Here is a 16,572-nt window from a genome sequence, read left to right as displayed (position 1 = left end):
TCTAAGTTAGTGATCCCTCAGGACAAATGTATACACACACTTCTTAGGGCAACACTGGCCAGTCTCAGGTGGATGGTAATAAGGATGCTCTTCATCAGCTGTGTTTTGTTCCTCTGCTTTCTTCTAAGTCAGGACTCATGGGATTTACCTGATTGCCTGGTGGGAAAAAGCTTTAATTATTTTATTTTATTGTCTGCAGCATCAATAGTACCTCACCGGAAGAGTGACTTGTCCAAGGTTGTGGTCAGAGCCCTCTTCACAGGGGCCTGTGTATCCCTTATCAGTGCCTGTGTGGCAGGTAGGTGCCTCAGCCCTGATGGAGATACTGCTGCATAAGGGTGATGGTTGGAGGAATAATATGAGGAAGGTGGAATTGTCCTTGAGTACAGGGGCAGCAGAGATCACTTCCCTAGATCATGACAGGATGTCTTTCGGAATGTTGATTTACCCATCGATTCCACAGAAACATGGCAAAGGCACCTAATCAACAGTGTCCTCAATTCGTACAGAAAGAATGAAGAGCCTTGAGAAGCATGTGTCAAATCTTTCCCTTGGTATCTCTGTCTCCTTTATCCAGGAATCCTCTATGTCCCCAGGGGAGCTGAAGCTGACTGTGTCTCCTTCCTAAACACAAGTTTCACCAATAGAACCTACGAGACCTACATGTGCTGCAGAGGGCTCTTTCAGAGGTGAGCACCAGGACCCCATTCCCTTTTCTTACCCATGGTCCTCAGGTCTCCAGGGTAATCCTGTTGAGATTGAATAGTGTATGAGAAGGGCTGTGGGCACTGGTAATGGCCTAGATCAGTGTTCTTTTCTCTTATAGAGTGCATCTTCATTATTAGCTTAGTATGCTCCAGTGACAGGGTTTACCTGTGTTGGCGGGCTACTGAGAAGCAGAGCAGCAAGGGAAGAAGTAAAGAAGAATGCTTTCACTGATAAGAAATTACTCTACTGGCTGGGCATGGTGGCTTACACATCCAGTCCCACAATCTGGGAGGCTGAAGCGGGAGTATTGCTTGAGTCCAGGAGTTCAAGACAAGCCTGGGCAACATAGTGAGACCTTGTCTCTATTTTATGTTAAGTTTAAAAAAAGAAATTACTCTACTTATTGTGACTGGAATACAGACAGGTTATAGGTAAAGACTTAGCAATGGTTATAAGTGGCTAAAATATTATAGATTTCTTCAGACAGAAATGAAGACTGAGAGAGGATAAAGTTAAATTTATAAAATCATGATGAATACAGGTAGTGTAAAAATGAACTTGTTTACCAAAATCTAGAATATGAAAATAAGAGGATATATCATTAATCCAAAAGAACTAGTTTTGGAACACACAAAAGGAAGGATTTGAGGAACTAGAATGTTTGGTGCCTTCAGATCAAAAGGTGTGTGTGTATTGGTGGTAATATATGGGTGAGTGAAGGGAGTTGTGGGAAAAAAGGCTGAGAGATTATAAGAAGCCTTTTATGAAATTTAGGTTTTGACCTGCTGAATTCTGAACACTGGCATGATCAACTATGCTGTTTCAAAATATCATTCTGGTAGTCATTTGGATGACAGGGAGTCCAACAAATACCCTGCTGTAATAGTCCTAGTGAGAGACAGTAAGAATTGATACTAAGTGGATGTGAAGTTGCAGATACACTAGATCCAGTAGAATTAATAGGATTGGTCATTGGCTAGATAGGAGGAAGAGGTGGGGTGATGAAGAGGAAGGAGTCTCAAATGACTATCTTTTTTTCTGGCATGAGCAAGTGGGTCTAAAGAGTGCCATTCATTCACAGAAGAGGACTAGTTTCAGGAATGGGAGTAAAAGAGAGAGATTATGGCTTGATTCAGTTTTCATTTTGTATATTTTTTTAATTGAGATGGGGTCTCACTTGCTGCTTGGCCTGGTCTTGAACTCCTGGCCTCAAATGATCATCCCATCTTGTGCTCCCAAAATGCTGGGATTACAGGCCTGAGCCACCATGCCAAGCCTTAATTCAGTTTTTGATGTGTTAACTTGGAGGTATTTGCAGGAGCACCCTATGAAGGTACTCAAAAACCACCTCAGGTCTGGGCTTCCAGAGAGAAATCAGAGCGGGAGATACATTTTAAAGTTATCGGCCGGACACAGTGGCTCACACCTGTAATCCCAGCACTTTGGGAGGCTACGGCAGGAGGATTACTTGAACCTGGGAGGCGGAAGTTGCAGTGAGCCAAGATCATGCCATTGCACTCCAGCCAAGGCAGCAGATAAGACTGTGTCTTAAAAAAAAAAAAAAAAAAAACCCAAAAAAAAAAAAAAAAAAAAAAAAAAAAAAAACTAGCCTGGCATGGTAGTGTGTGCTGGTAGTCCCAGCTACTTGGAATGCTGAGGTGGCAGGATCATTTGAGCCCAGGAGTTAGAGGGTGCAATGAGCTGTGATCCACACCACTGCAGTCCAGTCTGGGTGACAGAATGAGACCCTGTCTCAAACAAACAAACAAACATTTGGAAGTTATTAAGTCATCTGTTCACCATATAGGTAGATATTCAGGTACTAGTTGCTTAACAGGTTACTGGGCCAAGTTAATGAATGGGGCCCCTCCTGTGTTTGGAGGTTATCATCAGAGAAGGCAACCAACATATTTTTTAAAAAATTCTTTTGATGCACTATTAAAGATGAGTTATGGCTGTGTGTGGTGGCTCATGCCTGTAATCCCAGCACTTTGGAAGGCCGAGGTTGGGGGATCGCCTCAGGTCAGCTGTTCAAGACCAACCTGATCAACATGATGAAACCTCGTCTTTACTAAAAATACAAAAATTAGCTGGGCGTAGTGGCGGGCGCCTATAATCTCAGCTACTTGGGAGGCTGAGGCAGGAGAATTGCTTGAACCTGGGAGGTGGAGGCTACAGAGAGCTGAGATTGTGCCATCGCACTCCAGCCTGGGTGACAGAGTGAGACTCCATCTGAAAAAAAAAAAAGATGAGTTATGAGCTGGAGTCATCATTGCTCTGGCATAGTTTGATTCTTTTTGTTTGTTTGAGACACAATCTTCTTCTGTTGCCCAGGCTGGAGTACAGTGGCACAATCTTGCCCCAGGCTCAAGCAGTCCTCCCAGTTCAGCCTCCAAAGTAGCTGGGACTACAGGCCAGGTACACGTCACCATGCCTGGCTAATTTTACTTTTTGTAAAGACGAGCATTCATCATGTTGCCTGATTCTTATGTTCTTGTGGCATTTTGGTGGATTTCTAAAGCCACATACTAAAGATCATTAGCATCTAGAATATGAAAGATGTAATGTTTTTGTCCAATTAATTTATACTAATTTAGTGTAAGCTATTTTCAAGAGGAAGGTGGCCTTGGAATACCACCTTACTTTTTAGAATAAATTCAATATTAAATCATTATAAGTCATACACTCTGACTCAGGGATATCTGGAAATTTCCAAATGGACTGTGGTTAGGAATTGGGAAAAGGAACAGACACATAGTTTAGGGTTTCTTGCTAGTATTATCTTGGGAATGAATGAGAAAAGAAATGTAATTGGGTTTTGTTTATTTGGTCACGGCTGATGGATCCATTTACAGGTTTTTTTGTTTGTTTGTTTTCAGCTCCTTAGTATAACTTACTGGTATATTTTGTTGCTTTGTTCCTAACTGACCCAATATGTACCTCTCTGGATGTTCTTTGCAGTACTTCTCTGAATGGCACCAACCCTCCTTCTTTTTCTGGTCCCTGGGAAGACAAGGAGTTCAGTGCCATGGCCCTTAGTAACTGCTGTGGATTCTACAACAATACCATCTGTGCCTAAGGCTGCTTGATCCATTTCCGTAACAGTTTTGATCTTAACAGCTTTGTGATGGCAAAGGTGTTTACATACTCCGGTTTCCCACAACTAACTCAAGATCTTCAACAAGAAATGTAAAAGATTCATTTTGGTTCGCTGTATCCCAATAATGGAAAGTAGCTTTTGTTTTTCCATTATTTGGCTGAACCAAAAAAATGACATTCCTCATGGGCCCTGCCTGAACTTTTATTTGAAAAAATAAATATTATGATATCAAAAAAAACCTTACAAATCTTGCTCCTAGTTGCCATCTTAAAAATATGTGATGCAGTATGCTATAAATGTGATTTAGTATGTAATGTGCCTGGGATGGGGGAGAAGCTCTATTTCTTAGCGTTGTGGATGAGACGGATTTTTATTACTGATGTTACATTTGAAAGGTATATGAATATTTAATAAGACTTTTCTGGTTGTCAAACATTTGTAAATCTAAAAACTTCTAAACATCATTACATAGTAAACAAAAAATACTTCCTGTATACTCAGGAAGACTTCTAAGGAATATGCAGTTCTTAAAGGTCATTACTTTGTTTTAGTATTCTGCTTTAGTGCCAGCCACATTTGCTCCAAGTTTATGGGGAATCCTTTAAAACAGTAATTTTTAGTGGGAAGGGGGCCAATTTTGCTTTTCAGAAGTTATCTGACAATGTCTCCAGACATTATTGGTGACTTAAGTGGGAGGATGCTACTGACATCTAGTGAGTAGAGGCCAATATTGCTGCTAAAATTCCTATAACCAAAGGTCAGCCCTCCCACAACAAAGAATTCTCTGGTCCCAAATGTCAACAATGCTGAGACTGAGAAAGTCTGATTCAAAATATTTATATTTATTATATTTAATATATTTATTATATCAATATTAGAGCCTTAAGGAAGGGTTTCAAAAGGATATAGGAGTTCCTCAAAAAGTTAAACACAGAATTACCATATAGCCCCACAATTCTATTCCTACATATATATTCAAAAGAATTGAAACTAACTTCTCAAACAAGTACATGTACATGCATGTTCACAGTAGCACTATTCACAACAGCCAAAAATTGGAAACAGTCTAAATGTCTATCAATAGATAAACTGTGTTATGTACACACAATGGAATTTTATTCACTCATTTAAAAAAATGAAGTACTGATGTATGCTATGTAGAGGAACCCTGAAAACATGCTAAATTAAAGAAGCCAGATACAAAAGGCTTATTATTGTATGATTACATTTATATGAAATATTTAGAATATGTAAATCCATAGAGTCAGAATGGAGACTGGCAGTTGCCAGGGACTGGGGAAGAAGGGATTAAAGAGTAACTCCTTAACGAGTTTGGGGTTTTCCTTTGGGGTGACGGGAATGTTTTGGAACTAGATAGAAGTGGTGGTTGTGCAACACTGTGAATGTTCTGTCACTGAATTGTTCACTTCAAAATGGCTAAGTTTATGTTATGTGAATTTCACCTCAAAAAAAAATTTTTAGAAGGTTTCAGGTACTTGTATGTTCCCTTAGCTAATCTACCTCCTTCAATTTCCCAATCCTCTGAGCTCAGAACCACTTGGTCATCTTCTCAGTCTCCATTCCTATCCTCTCTCCCGTGTTTTCCAAACTTGACCGAAAAAGAAAGCTTCAATAAATTGTTTCTTGAACTACAGATGAATTTTACTCTATGCCTGGTTTATTTCTGAGAGGAAGTAAAATGCAATGGTTGGTGCTATTGGACATGAGGCCAGATTGCTTGAATTCTCATTCAAGCTCTGCCAGTTATCACTAGGTGATCTTGGACAAGTTCCTTAACATCTCTGTGCCTTGGCATCCTCATCTATAAAATAAGGATAGTGGGACCCACCTTAGGGGTAAAGATAGTGACATTGTTGTAAGGGGATTATCTGTTTTCTGTTGCTTATAACAGAATGTATGAAACTAGGTAATTTATGAAGAATAATATTATAGTAATAGTATTATAAAGAAAAGGAATTTATTTCTTACCGTTAAGGAGGCTGAGAAGTCCAAGGTCAAGAGGCCGCACCTGGTGACAGCTTCTTGCCAGTTGGGACTCTGCAGAGTGAGGGGTAATGTAGGGCATCACATGGTGAGGGGGCTCAGAGTGCTAGCTCAGGTATCCTCTTCTTATAAACTCACCAATCCCTCTGCGTGATAACCCATTAACCCATGAATGGATTGGTCCATTCAGGATGGCAGAGCCCTCATGACCGAATCACCTCTTCAAGACCCCAGTTCTTAATATTGCCACGTTGGGTATTAAGTTTCAACATGAGTTTCCGAGGCAGCAATCAAACCACATTAGGGATCAAAACAGTGACTGCTCGCTGCGAGTCTAATGTATGGTTATTACTACTAGCTGCTACTAATAGCTATTACTATACTTACTTTAATACTATAGTAATACTATTATAGATTATAGTAGTAATAATGCTATTACCACGGTTAAGGTACCTGAGTTCATGGGTATCGATTTGTTGAGTAATGTATGAAATTCGGTTCACACAAGGAAGCATGAGAGATGGAGAGGGCTCTTTATCTTCCTCCAGGGCGAAGACCAACTTTTTAATTCGGTTTTTAATTCTCGGATTCTTAAAGTAAATCTGGCCTAAACCCTCCCTCTTAGACAGCTTCGCTGTAAATGCGGGAAGCATGCCAATCTTAACACCAGTGTCTGCAGAACACTGTCAAAAGCAGGAAGGAACAGGAAAAACAAGAGCTGACAGAGTCCTCAAAAAACACCACAGGGCGAGGCGCTTCCGGGCGAGGCCGGAAGTGACCTAAGCGGGTTGGACCACTTGGGTTGGATGGAAGGGACAGTCAATCCTGGGAGGCCCCTAACTGGGACCAACCGGTCTCGGGCTCCGCCCTGGGGGCGGGGAAAACACGCCCACTCTGCGTTCTGGGCGGTTCTGCGACGCCAGCGCATTGCGTCCGCAGCTAGTTTACCCGGGTTCTGATCCGGGACGCTGAGCGAAGAGCTGTCCCTGAGAGAAAAAGACGCAAGATCATGGAAAGGCGCTGTGTTAGGGGAGGAGTAGTGAGGAAAGGAGACCGCGGGGTTGAGGAGAGGAGAGAGTCAGGTTGCGTCACCGAATGGGCAGTCTGTTGTTTAAAGTATACCGTAAAGCCTCTCTGGTGCCTGTTGTTTACAACCTGCCCTTGTTGCTTAATGTGTATGGACATCTTTCTAGGCCAGTACTTGTAAAGCTACCTCATTTATTTTATTTATTTATTTGTTTATGGCAGGTTCTGGCTCTGTTGCCTAGGCTGGAGTGCAGTGGCACTATTTGGGCTCACTGCAGCTTCCCGTCCCAGGCTCAAGCAGTCCTCCTGCCTCAGCCTCCTGAGTTGCTGGGACCACAGGCATGTGCTAATTTTTTTATGATTGTAGAGATAGGGTCTCGCCGTGAATGTTGGTGTGTCCTGAAATTCACATGTTGAAATTCTACTTCCCCGGGGAGATATTAGGAGGCGGAACAAGAGGGTGGAGCTCTTACGGAAGGGATTAGGCCATGAGGGCGAAGCCATCATGAATGGAATTAGTGCTTTTATTAAAAAGGCCTGAGAAAGGTCCCTTGCCCCTTCTGCCATGTGAGGTTACAGTAAGATGATGGCTGTGAGATGATGAAGAGGAACTGGCCCTCATCAAACACCAGATCTTCTAGTGCCTTAATCTTGGACTTCCTATATCCAGAACTGTGAGAAATGAATTTCTTTTGTTTAAAAGACACCTAGTCAAAGGTATTTTTATCCTAGTAGCCTGTGCAGACAAAAGCAAATAGTTTCTCCATATCTCTATCATAAATTTCTTATGTTTCTTTTCGGTGGCACCTGGCTCCATGTCCTGTGTATGTCTGACTCCTAAAGGCCAGAGGTAGGCTCAGGGGTGGGGTTAGGGAATGGGTTGGATCCAGCTGGTTGTTGATGAGGGTGGCCTGAGGGATTCAGACAGGAAGCTCCATGCCATGTTTATGGTGTAAGACCAAAGATCAGAACTGATGGAGCCAAATCTGTTGTCAGGTAATGGGAGCGATGTAAATCCAGGAACGGTAACAACTAGGTCATCAAATAGTTTCCTTTTTTTTTTTTTGAGATGGGGTCTCACTCAGTCACCTAGGCTGGAGTGCAGTGGCGTGATCTTGGTTCACTGCAACCTCCATCTTCCAGGCTCAAGTGATCCTCCTCCCTCAGCCTCCTGAGTAGCTGGGACCACAAGTGCACGCCACCATGCCTGGCTAATTTTTGTAATTTTCGTAGAGGCAGAGTTCCGCCATGTTGCCCAGGCTGGTCTTGAACTCCTGAGCTCAAGTGGTCTACCTGTCTCATCTTCCCAAGGTCACCACACCCAGACAGGTCATCAAAGAGTTTCAACACAATTGCCAGACACTCATGATAAACATCTGTCATCAACAGGAAAGCATAGTTTAGGAAATTGATACAAAAGTACCTAAATATATGTTACTGCTAATATTTTTATTAGATTGATATCAGTTTCTATTTTTAAAAACTCAGCTCTTGCTTCCAGACAAGTAAATGGTGTATTTCTTTAGAGCCCAAAATGTGCTTTGTCACTGTCTCAAGGTTCATACCTCTCACATTCATCAGTAGATTTCCCTTGACTATAAAAATCCTTTCCATAAATTCAAAGCAGGAATCAAAACATAATATTGAAGCAGTTTAACAAATACAGAGTGGAGTTTTTTTTGCTGAAGTCATATTTCCACTTGTCAAGAGCTGTTGTTCCCTGAAGGGAAGTAAACATTATGACTGTGGCATTGAGTGCCTGATTAAGAAAAATGGGAGGAGAGAGCCTTGTTTTCCATGGCGACAAGACTTAGATTTGAATTATTCATCAAATGAAGAATATTTATTTATGATTAACCAAACTCAGAGGACAATGTCATGAATTTCCCACAGAAAATATATTCTTCAGACACTTGACAGTTGAGGACTCCTGTATTGATGGTTTCACAAGCAAATGTATGACTCTGTGAATGGGCAAACTATCTTTGAGCTATGTCGCTATGATTTATAGAACAAAAATCACTATCAATTTATTTCCTTGGTAGGTTTCAGAGACAAGTTAAATATTTAAAAGAATGTTTTAGGGTGGCTAGAGAATGCAAGGCATTATCACCAGTCATATTTCTATAAAAGCAGTGCACTTCATTGCATAATTATTTGCTGCCTAGATGGTGGTTGTCATTCTTGTGGATTGACTGCCCTGTGCTGCTGTGGACCACAGCTCTTGGCACTGTTGAGTTGCTTAGATTTGGCTATGTCAGTGTGCGACTGAGCACAGTGGTACTTAACAAAGGCTTAGAAGGGATGGGGGACATGCTCCTACCAGCCATATCATGTAAGAATCACACACACAAAATTAACTTAATTACTATTCATAATAATAGCTAACATTTACTGAGTGCCTACTGACTACCAGGCATTGGATATTACTTGACCAAATTCTCACAAAAACGCTACGAGGTCTCACAGTCATAAAGTCACAGCCACAGCCCTTGCTGCTAACCTGCCCCCACACACCGAGGGGCCCCCGTGTAGTTCTGACTAGGAGGAAAGACTGAAGCACATTGGCCAAAATGGACTGCAGAGGCTTTGCCCTCCTAAGAAGCTGCTTAGAGGAACGGGTACTACAACCCCGAAGTGTGGGAGAGTTCATGTCTAGAGTAGGGTAAATCTTGACCACTGAGACAGGAGACAAAAAGAAGCCAGCATTGTTCACCTTTCCTCCTGTGAGAGGCAGTAGCTTCATATGTACTCTGTGGAGATCCCTGGAAGACCAGGCAAATATCTTTGTTTGCAATGAAGCTATGGCCATCTTGGTAGCACATCTCTTTTTTTGTTTTTACATCTTCCCTACTCACTTCTTTTTTCTCCTCATGCTTCCCTGCCGTTTTACCAGTCCATAAAACAGTCATAAAAGTGTACATACCTTTGCTTTAAACTTTGTTTTCTTGAGACAATAGGTTCAAAAATGCTAGTACCAAGATTAGTCTTTAAAAGCAGACCCTTACAGATGGGATTTTAGAGACTAGCCCACCTATCTAAAGGCAATCAGAACTGTTTTCTGGGTGTTAAACAGGATAGTAATAACCCTTCCATGTGGGGGCATGCATGACAGTTACTAAAGCTTAACTGGGATGAGTTGCAGATAGAAGATAAGGAATTAGAATATTATGTAGATGCTGTATTTGATTAGTATGAGAGCAATAATAATAATACAGAATGGGGAATAGACTGACTGCTCTTGAGAGCTTTGGAAGTCTTGCAAAAAGAAAATAATAACACTCAACTAACAGAACAAAGGTAAATACGATTATCATAATGGACAGCAATACCAGTGTGACAATGAAGATGCCTTGTCCCATAAAGATTTTTGACAATAATCAATAGATTTGAGTATTCCTAGGGTTAAGACAGATGGACAGCCATGTAGGGTATTAATTGATTTATAAAATAAATGCATGAATTGATAAGCAGAAGGCTGATACCAGCCATTATAATGGAACATTGTTATCCCTCAGCTAGTTTCCAAATCTAAGTCAGTTTACAAATCCAGAGCCCACTGATTGAAGGGGAGGCTGAGTCACCTTGAGAAGGAAACTGCAAAACTACCGTAAGGATATACATTAATATTTTTAGAATCCATCTCTAAAAGGACCAGTGACATTTTCCAAAGACAACTACAATGGGTAAAGGAGAATACCTAGATGTTCTGAGAGCCAGTGTCAGGGAACCTGAAATGTTATGCTCTGTAGTTAGATTGGTGGTTTCCTGAGTAAAGGTGATGAATAGACTCCCTGGCTCAAGATTATATTACAGTGTATCCAGAGATTTTGTAAACTGGCCTTACGTTTATGTCCCTGGCTTCTGAAAGTATAATTTAGACAGATACACTTAAAAGCTAGGAAAATTGTCACTTTGATTTTCTGAACTGTGAAATAAACTTCTTTAAGATAGGAAAGGCCACATAGAAGCCCCCAGGCTACCTCCTGCCCTTGGGTAAGTTACTAAATCAGGCTGGACATGGTGGCTCACGCCGATGATCCCAGAACTTTGAGAGGCCGAGGCGGGTGGATTACCTGAGGTCAGGAGTTCAAGACCAGCCTGGCCAACATGGTGAAACACTGTCTCTGCTAAATATACAAAAATTAGCCAGGTGTAGTGGCACACACCTGTAATCCCAGCTACTGGGGAAGCTGAGGCAAGAGAATCGTTTGAACCCAGGAGGTGGAGTTTGCAGTGAGCTGAGATGGTGCCACTGCACTTCAGCCTGGGCAACAGAGTGAGACTATGTTTCAAAAAAAAAAAAAAAAAAAAAAAAAGGAGAGAAGAAAACACAACCTCAGAAGCAAATGTGTCAAAAGCACGTAAGGTACTTGATGCATCCTGCTTCTCAGATCCAATTAGCATAATGCAATCAAAATGATGAAACTACCATATTGTGCTGTGAGCTACCAAGACAATCAAAATCCCATCCAGTATACTTCGATAGAGATCAGGAGAGTTAACATAGGCCGGAGGCAAGACAGTCAAGTGTACTACTCTTCTTGTCAAGTAATTCTTTTGCTTCTCCCAATTGATGGGTCTCTCTAACAGGGAGGGGCATGTTGGCCAGGCTGGTCTCAAACTCCTGACCTCAAGTGATTCACCCACATCAGCCTCCCAAAGTGCCGGGATTATAGGTGTGAGCCACCTTGCCCAGCCTCTTCTCTGCTTTCAGTTGCTAAAAACTAAAATTTTGTACTGACAGGGATAGGAATTAGAAGTTAGAACTTTTATAGCCAATTGCTGCTTTGACTTTAACTCTTAGCCAAAATTCCTTAGAAAACAAGGCCTGCAGAGCAAATGCTTATATGCTAATGCTTTGTTAGGAGTACCATGCCAGAGTAGCAAAGGGAAAATAGCAGTATGGCAGGGAAACAGGGAAAACAAAGTGTTAGATCCCATGTAAGCACACTTACGAGTCCTCATTTCATCTGGTACGTCTGAAGTGTGACCCTTCCAGCGACCCCTTCCTTCTTGAAGTGTCTTTGTTTCCTTTACACACACACTTTCTTACCTCCCACCTCTCTGACTGCCTGTTTTCTGTTTGCTTCATTAGCTTATCTTTCTCCACTTGCTTCTTATATGCTGAGTATTTTCAGGGATTTTGTCTATGTACTTTTCTTACTCCCTTACTAATGTATTGATTCACAAAGCAACTTTAGAACTCCCTTCCTTCCTTCCTTCCTTCCTTCCTTCCTTCCTTCCTTCCTTCCTTCCTTCCTTCCTTCCTTCCTTCCTTCCTTCCTTCCTTCCTTTTCAGCTCCCTCAGCTCACAGGAGTCACAGCTTCAGCCACAACTTCTCTGGAGTTCTGGTTCTAGTTTTTTACTTGGAGGCAGTGTGGAGTAGTAGAAAGAAGCCCTGACTTTAGTCTGGTGGCATGGGACTTAAAATCCTGACTGTGCCACCTTCTGGTGGCCGTGCTTTTCTCCATTAGAAAACTGTGGTAATAACACCTGCCTGGCAGGGAGGCTGTGAGGATGAGTAACATCCTGTGGTGAAGCTCCTAGTAGAAGGTGCTATAGAAAAAGTAACTTTTTCCCCCCTGTTGTGAAATTTACTTAGACCTATGAGCACCATCTCAAAGTCAATTTTTCTTTCTTCCCAAAGCAATTCCTCCTCTAGACATCTCTCTTTCCATCAGTAGTTCTGTCATTCTTTTAGCCATCCATGCTGAAAACCTGCCGCATTAGATTCCTTTCTAACCAGCGAAATCCTTTCCTTTTTCTTTCCTTTTGCCATCACTCTAGTCTTTTTTCTTGAGGTTTGGGGCGGGTGGAGTTTTTCTCTTGTTGCCCAGGCTGGAGTGTAATGGTGCAATCTCAGCTCACTGCAACCTCTGCCTCCTGGATTCAAGCAATTCTTCTGCCTTGGCCTCCCAAGTAGCTGGGATTACAGGAGTGTGCCACCACACCCAGGTAATTTTTGTATTTTTAGTAGAGATGGAGTTTCACCATGTTGGCCAGGCTGGTCTCGAACTCCTGACCTCAGGTGATCTACCTGCCTTGGCCTCCCAAAGTGCTGGGATGACAGATGTGAGCCACCACACCCCACCCACCACTCTGGTATTATATTTCAGAATTTTATACCGGACAATTGCCAGTGTCTTCTGGCTGGTCTGAAACACCCATTTTATTGATGTCACTCCCTTGTGCCAAAATCCTCAATGAGTCCTTATTGGCCATGGAATAAAGTCTAAATTCCTTAGCATATATCAAAACCCTCCACAATCTGGTCCTACCGTTGCCACATTTAGCAAATAAAAATACAGAATGCCCAGTTAATTTTGAATATTGAAGAAATACATTGTTTTTCATATGTTACATGCAATATTTGGAACATACTTAAACTAATACATTATTTACTGTTTATCTGAAATTCAAATTTAACTGGGCATCCTGTATTTCATCTGGCAAACCCATTTGACCTTAACCTTTCTCTCTGGTCCTATAACTCAATATTCTCCATGGATCTCAGCTATTCATGGTCTATCCTTGGGTCTCATGTTCCTGGTTACATGTATTTTTGCTGCAGGTGCCAAAGGAGAAAAAGCATAGCCTTTGGGATCAGAAAGATCTGAGTCTGAACCTCAGCTCTCTTCTTACTAACCCTATGACTTGGGCAAGTAATTTAACTCTTCTAACCTCAGTTTTCTCTTATGTAAAATGTAAACCCTGGTACTGACATAAGAGAAAGTGGTTGTGAAGATCAGCCGAGCTATTCAAAACCCAGGACTGTTGAGGTCTAGTGTATGCAGTTAACATGTGAGTTCATTGTCATTGTTGCTAGGATTTTTGAAAAGCAGATCTGTGTCACCTTTTTCAGTCGTTGGTGTTAAAGTTGACTGTGATTTTCCAAGAAGCAATGTGGTCTAGGTTAAATTTAGAAGTCATGAAGGCTGGAATAGAAGTGATTTCTCCTGGGTGTGCTTGCCTTACCAGGTCAAGCTTTCTGGCAGCTGAAGTGAAACAAGATATACAGTAGGGAGCATCCAGGGACAAGGAGCCAAGGGGGTCTCCCAACATTGGGAGCCATCCTGCCTCCACTGGCCAAGGTTCCTCTACCCTACAAAACTTTTCCTCTTTACCTAAGTCCTCTCAAGCCATAGTCCATCACTCTCCTTGTTTGTTTAAGGCCACCTGTCTTTAGAAAGTAGTCACACCTTTGCTGCTTCCATTTCTACATGTGAAGCTCAATTTGCACCTCAGTAACTCTTTGAAATAGTGCTTTCAACCCTCTTTAGTCACCTCCTAGTTGTTGGATTCAGTGTATTCTTTATTGTTGTAGTTAAAAATGCCGACTGCTTGTCTTCATATGTAGACCTTATGGAATTTTCCTCTTCTGGTTCTTTTCCTACTTCTCTGACTGCTCCTTTTAAGCGTCTTTTGGCTGCCCCTTCCATATGACTCTCCTGAGCAAGATGGTGGTAGAGTATGGAAACCTAGCCCCTCTCTCCCAAAAGTCCATTGAATAATGAATAGAATACACATATAGAGGAAAATAGTTTATTGCTATAGAAAATCAAGGTTGAAATCATGTATAAACTAGAAATTTGGGGGCATTTCTTCCAGCAGTAATGATGGGCCAGGATTGAAAAGAGCCAGTGAGGGCTGTGTACCACCCTCCTTCTTGAGCAAGGACAACTTATCTAGAAAGTAAGTGACAAAAGTCTGTGGCTGACCCTACTTTCACTATCTAACTCAGAGAGGCAAGGACAGTGTTATTCTGTCAGAGAGGAGGTGAGGTGGGTTGAGGATTTTCTCATCTATTAAAGAGGGATAATATGTACTCCCCCCAACCCCACACAGTGTCATTATAAAAAATAAGTCTATAATAGTGGCTGTTGCACAGTTAGTTTGGAGTCTAGTCACTGTTATTATTACCACGAAGCTCAGTCTTTGGCTATGAATCAATTTGTTGGGCTTTAAAAGTTTGGCCATACACATGAACAATGAGGAAATTTGGAGAAGGGCCAACTTTCTAATTTTGCCCCAGTCTCCTATTCATTTATTTTTAGTTTTAGTGTTTTTTGAGACAGGGTCTTGCTCTGTAGCCAAAGCTGTAGTACAGTGGCATGATCTCAGCTCACTGCAGCTTCAGCCTCCTGGGCTCAAGCAACCTCCTGTCTCAGCTTCCCGAGTAGCTGAGACTACAGGCCTGCACCACCATGCCTGGCTAATTTTTTGTTTTTGTAGAGACAGATCTTGCTCTGTCACCCAGGCTGGAGTACAGTGGCATGATCATAGCTGCAGTGAGCTCAAATGATCTTCTTGGGCTCAAATGATCCTCCTGGGCTCAAATGATCCCCCCACCTTAGCCTTCTGAGTAGCTGGGATGGACTACAGGCATGGACCACAACCCCTAGCTAATTATTTAAAAATATGTTTTAGACACAGACACTTAACTATGTTGCTCAGGCTGGCTTCCAACTTCTGGACTCAAGTTATCCTCCCACCTCAGCCTCCAAAACGCTGGGATTACGGATGTGAACCACAACGTCCAGCCCAGTCTCCTGTTTAAAGCAAATCTGGTAGCAGCTCTCAACAGGAAACAGAATGATCATAAAAGTGAAAATAATATGTTGAGACCTTAGCAAGCACCAGGTGCCATGCATATCTTACATACAGTCTTCAAAAACCTAAGCTTTACATGCTATTATTATCTGCTTTTTACAAATGAGGAAAAAAGTGAAGAGCGATGCACTTGCTAATAAATGGTAGAACTGGCATTTGATCCCAGGAGCTCTGACTTTAAAACTCACCTGTTTAACCAATAGTGGCAGGAACATTTTTTTTTTTTTTAATTTATGGACATGTGGGTTGTTTCCATCTTCTGGCTATTGTGAATAGTGTTGCTATGGACATCCATGTACATGTATTTGTTTAAGTATCTGTTGTCAGTTCTTTGCAGTATGTACCTTGAAGTACAATTGCTGGGTCATAGGGTAATTCCATGTTTGATTTTTTGAGAAACCACCAAATAGTTTTTAATAATGGTTGCACCATTTTATTATATTCCATCAGCAATGAACAAGAGTTCCAATTTATCTAACCCCTTGGCAATATTTACTGTTTTCTGTTTTTGTTTGGTTTGGTTTTGGTTTTTTAATTATGGCCATCTTAATGGGTTTAAAGTGATATTTCATCGTGGTTTTGATTTACATTTCCCTAATAACTAATGATGTTGAGCATCTTTTTATCTGGTTGTTGCCCACTGGTATGTCTTCTTTGAAGAAATATCTACTTAAGTCCTCTGCCCATTTTTAAACGGGATTGCTTATCTTTTTTTGTTGGGCTGTTAGTGTTTTTAAAAAATCTATTTTTATTAGGCCGGGCGCGGTGGCTCACGCCTGTAATCCCAGCACTTTGGGAGGCCCATGTGGGCGGATCACAAGGTCGAGATCGAGACCATCCTGGCCGACATGGTGAAACCCAGTCTCTACTAAAAATACAAAAAAAATTAACTGGGTGCGGTGGTATGTGCCTGCAGTCCCAGCTGCTCGGAAGGTTGAGGCAGGAGAATTGCTTGAACCCAGGAGACGGAGGTTGCAGTGAGCCGAGATCGTGCCACTGCACCCCAGCCTGGCACCTAGCAATAGAGTGAGACTGTCTCAAAAAAAAAAAATCTATTTTTGATACCAGGCACTTAGTAGATATATGAGTTGCAAAGTCCAATTCTTTTTTTTTTTTTTTT

The 16,572-nt window shown here is 41.7% G+C and overlaps 1 protein-coding gene across 15 annotated transcripts in view; it reads left to right on the top strand.

The window, feature by feature from the left end:
- SLC28A2 (solute carrier family 28 member 2) overlaps positions 1-16,572 on the top strand; it is a 76,617-nt gene that overhangs the window by 41,177 nt on the left and 18,868 nt on the right. For 10 of the 15 annotated variants that reach the window (XM_037744534.1, XM_037744551.1, XM_037744544.1 and 7 more), the window contains 3 exons: positions 200-298; positions 578-689; positions 3,670-5,468. In XM_037744534.1, coding sequence (XP_037600462.1) covers positions 200-298; positions 578-689; positions 3,670-3,787 — 329 coding nt within the window. In that variant the 3' untranslated portion in view covers positions 3,788-5,468. Of the gene's footprint in view, positions 1-199; positions 299-577; positions 690-826; positions 1,002-3,669; positions 5,469-16,572 lie in introns of those variants that run through there. The other 5 variants (XR_005202913.1, XR_005202912.1, XR_005202914.1 and 2 more) reach the window with 3 other exon arrangements.

Source organism: Cebus imitator, unplaced genomic scaffold (genome assembly GCF_001604975.1).
Source record: "Cebus imitator isolate Cc_AM_T3 unplaced genomic scaffold, Cebus_imitator-1.0 Scaffold9, whole genome shotgun sequence".
Lineage (NCBI taxonomy): Eukaryota > Metazoa > Chordata > Mammalia > Primates > Cebidae > Cebus > Cebus imitator.
The sequence above is the reverse complement of the archived record's forward strand: the minus strand, read 5'-3'. Positions and strand labels throughout refer to the sequence as shown.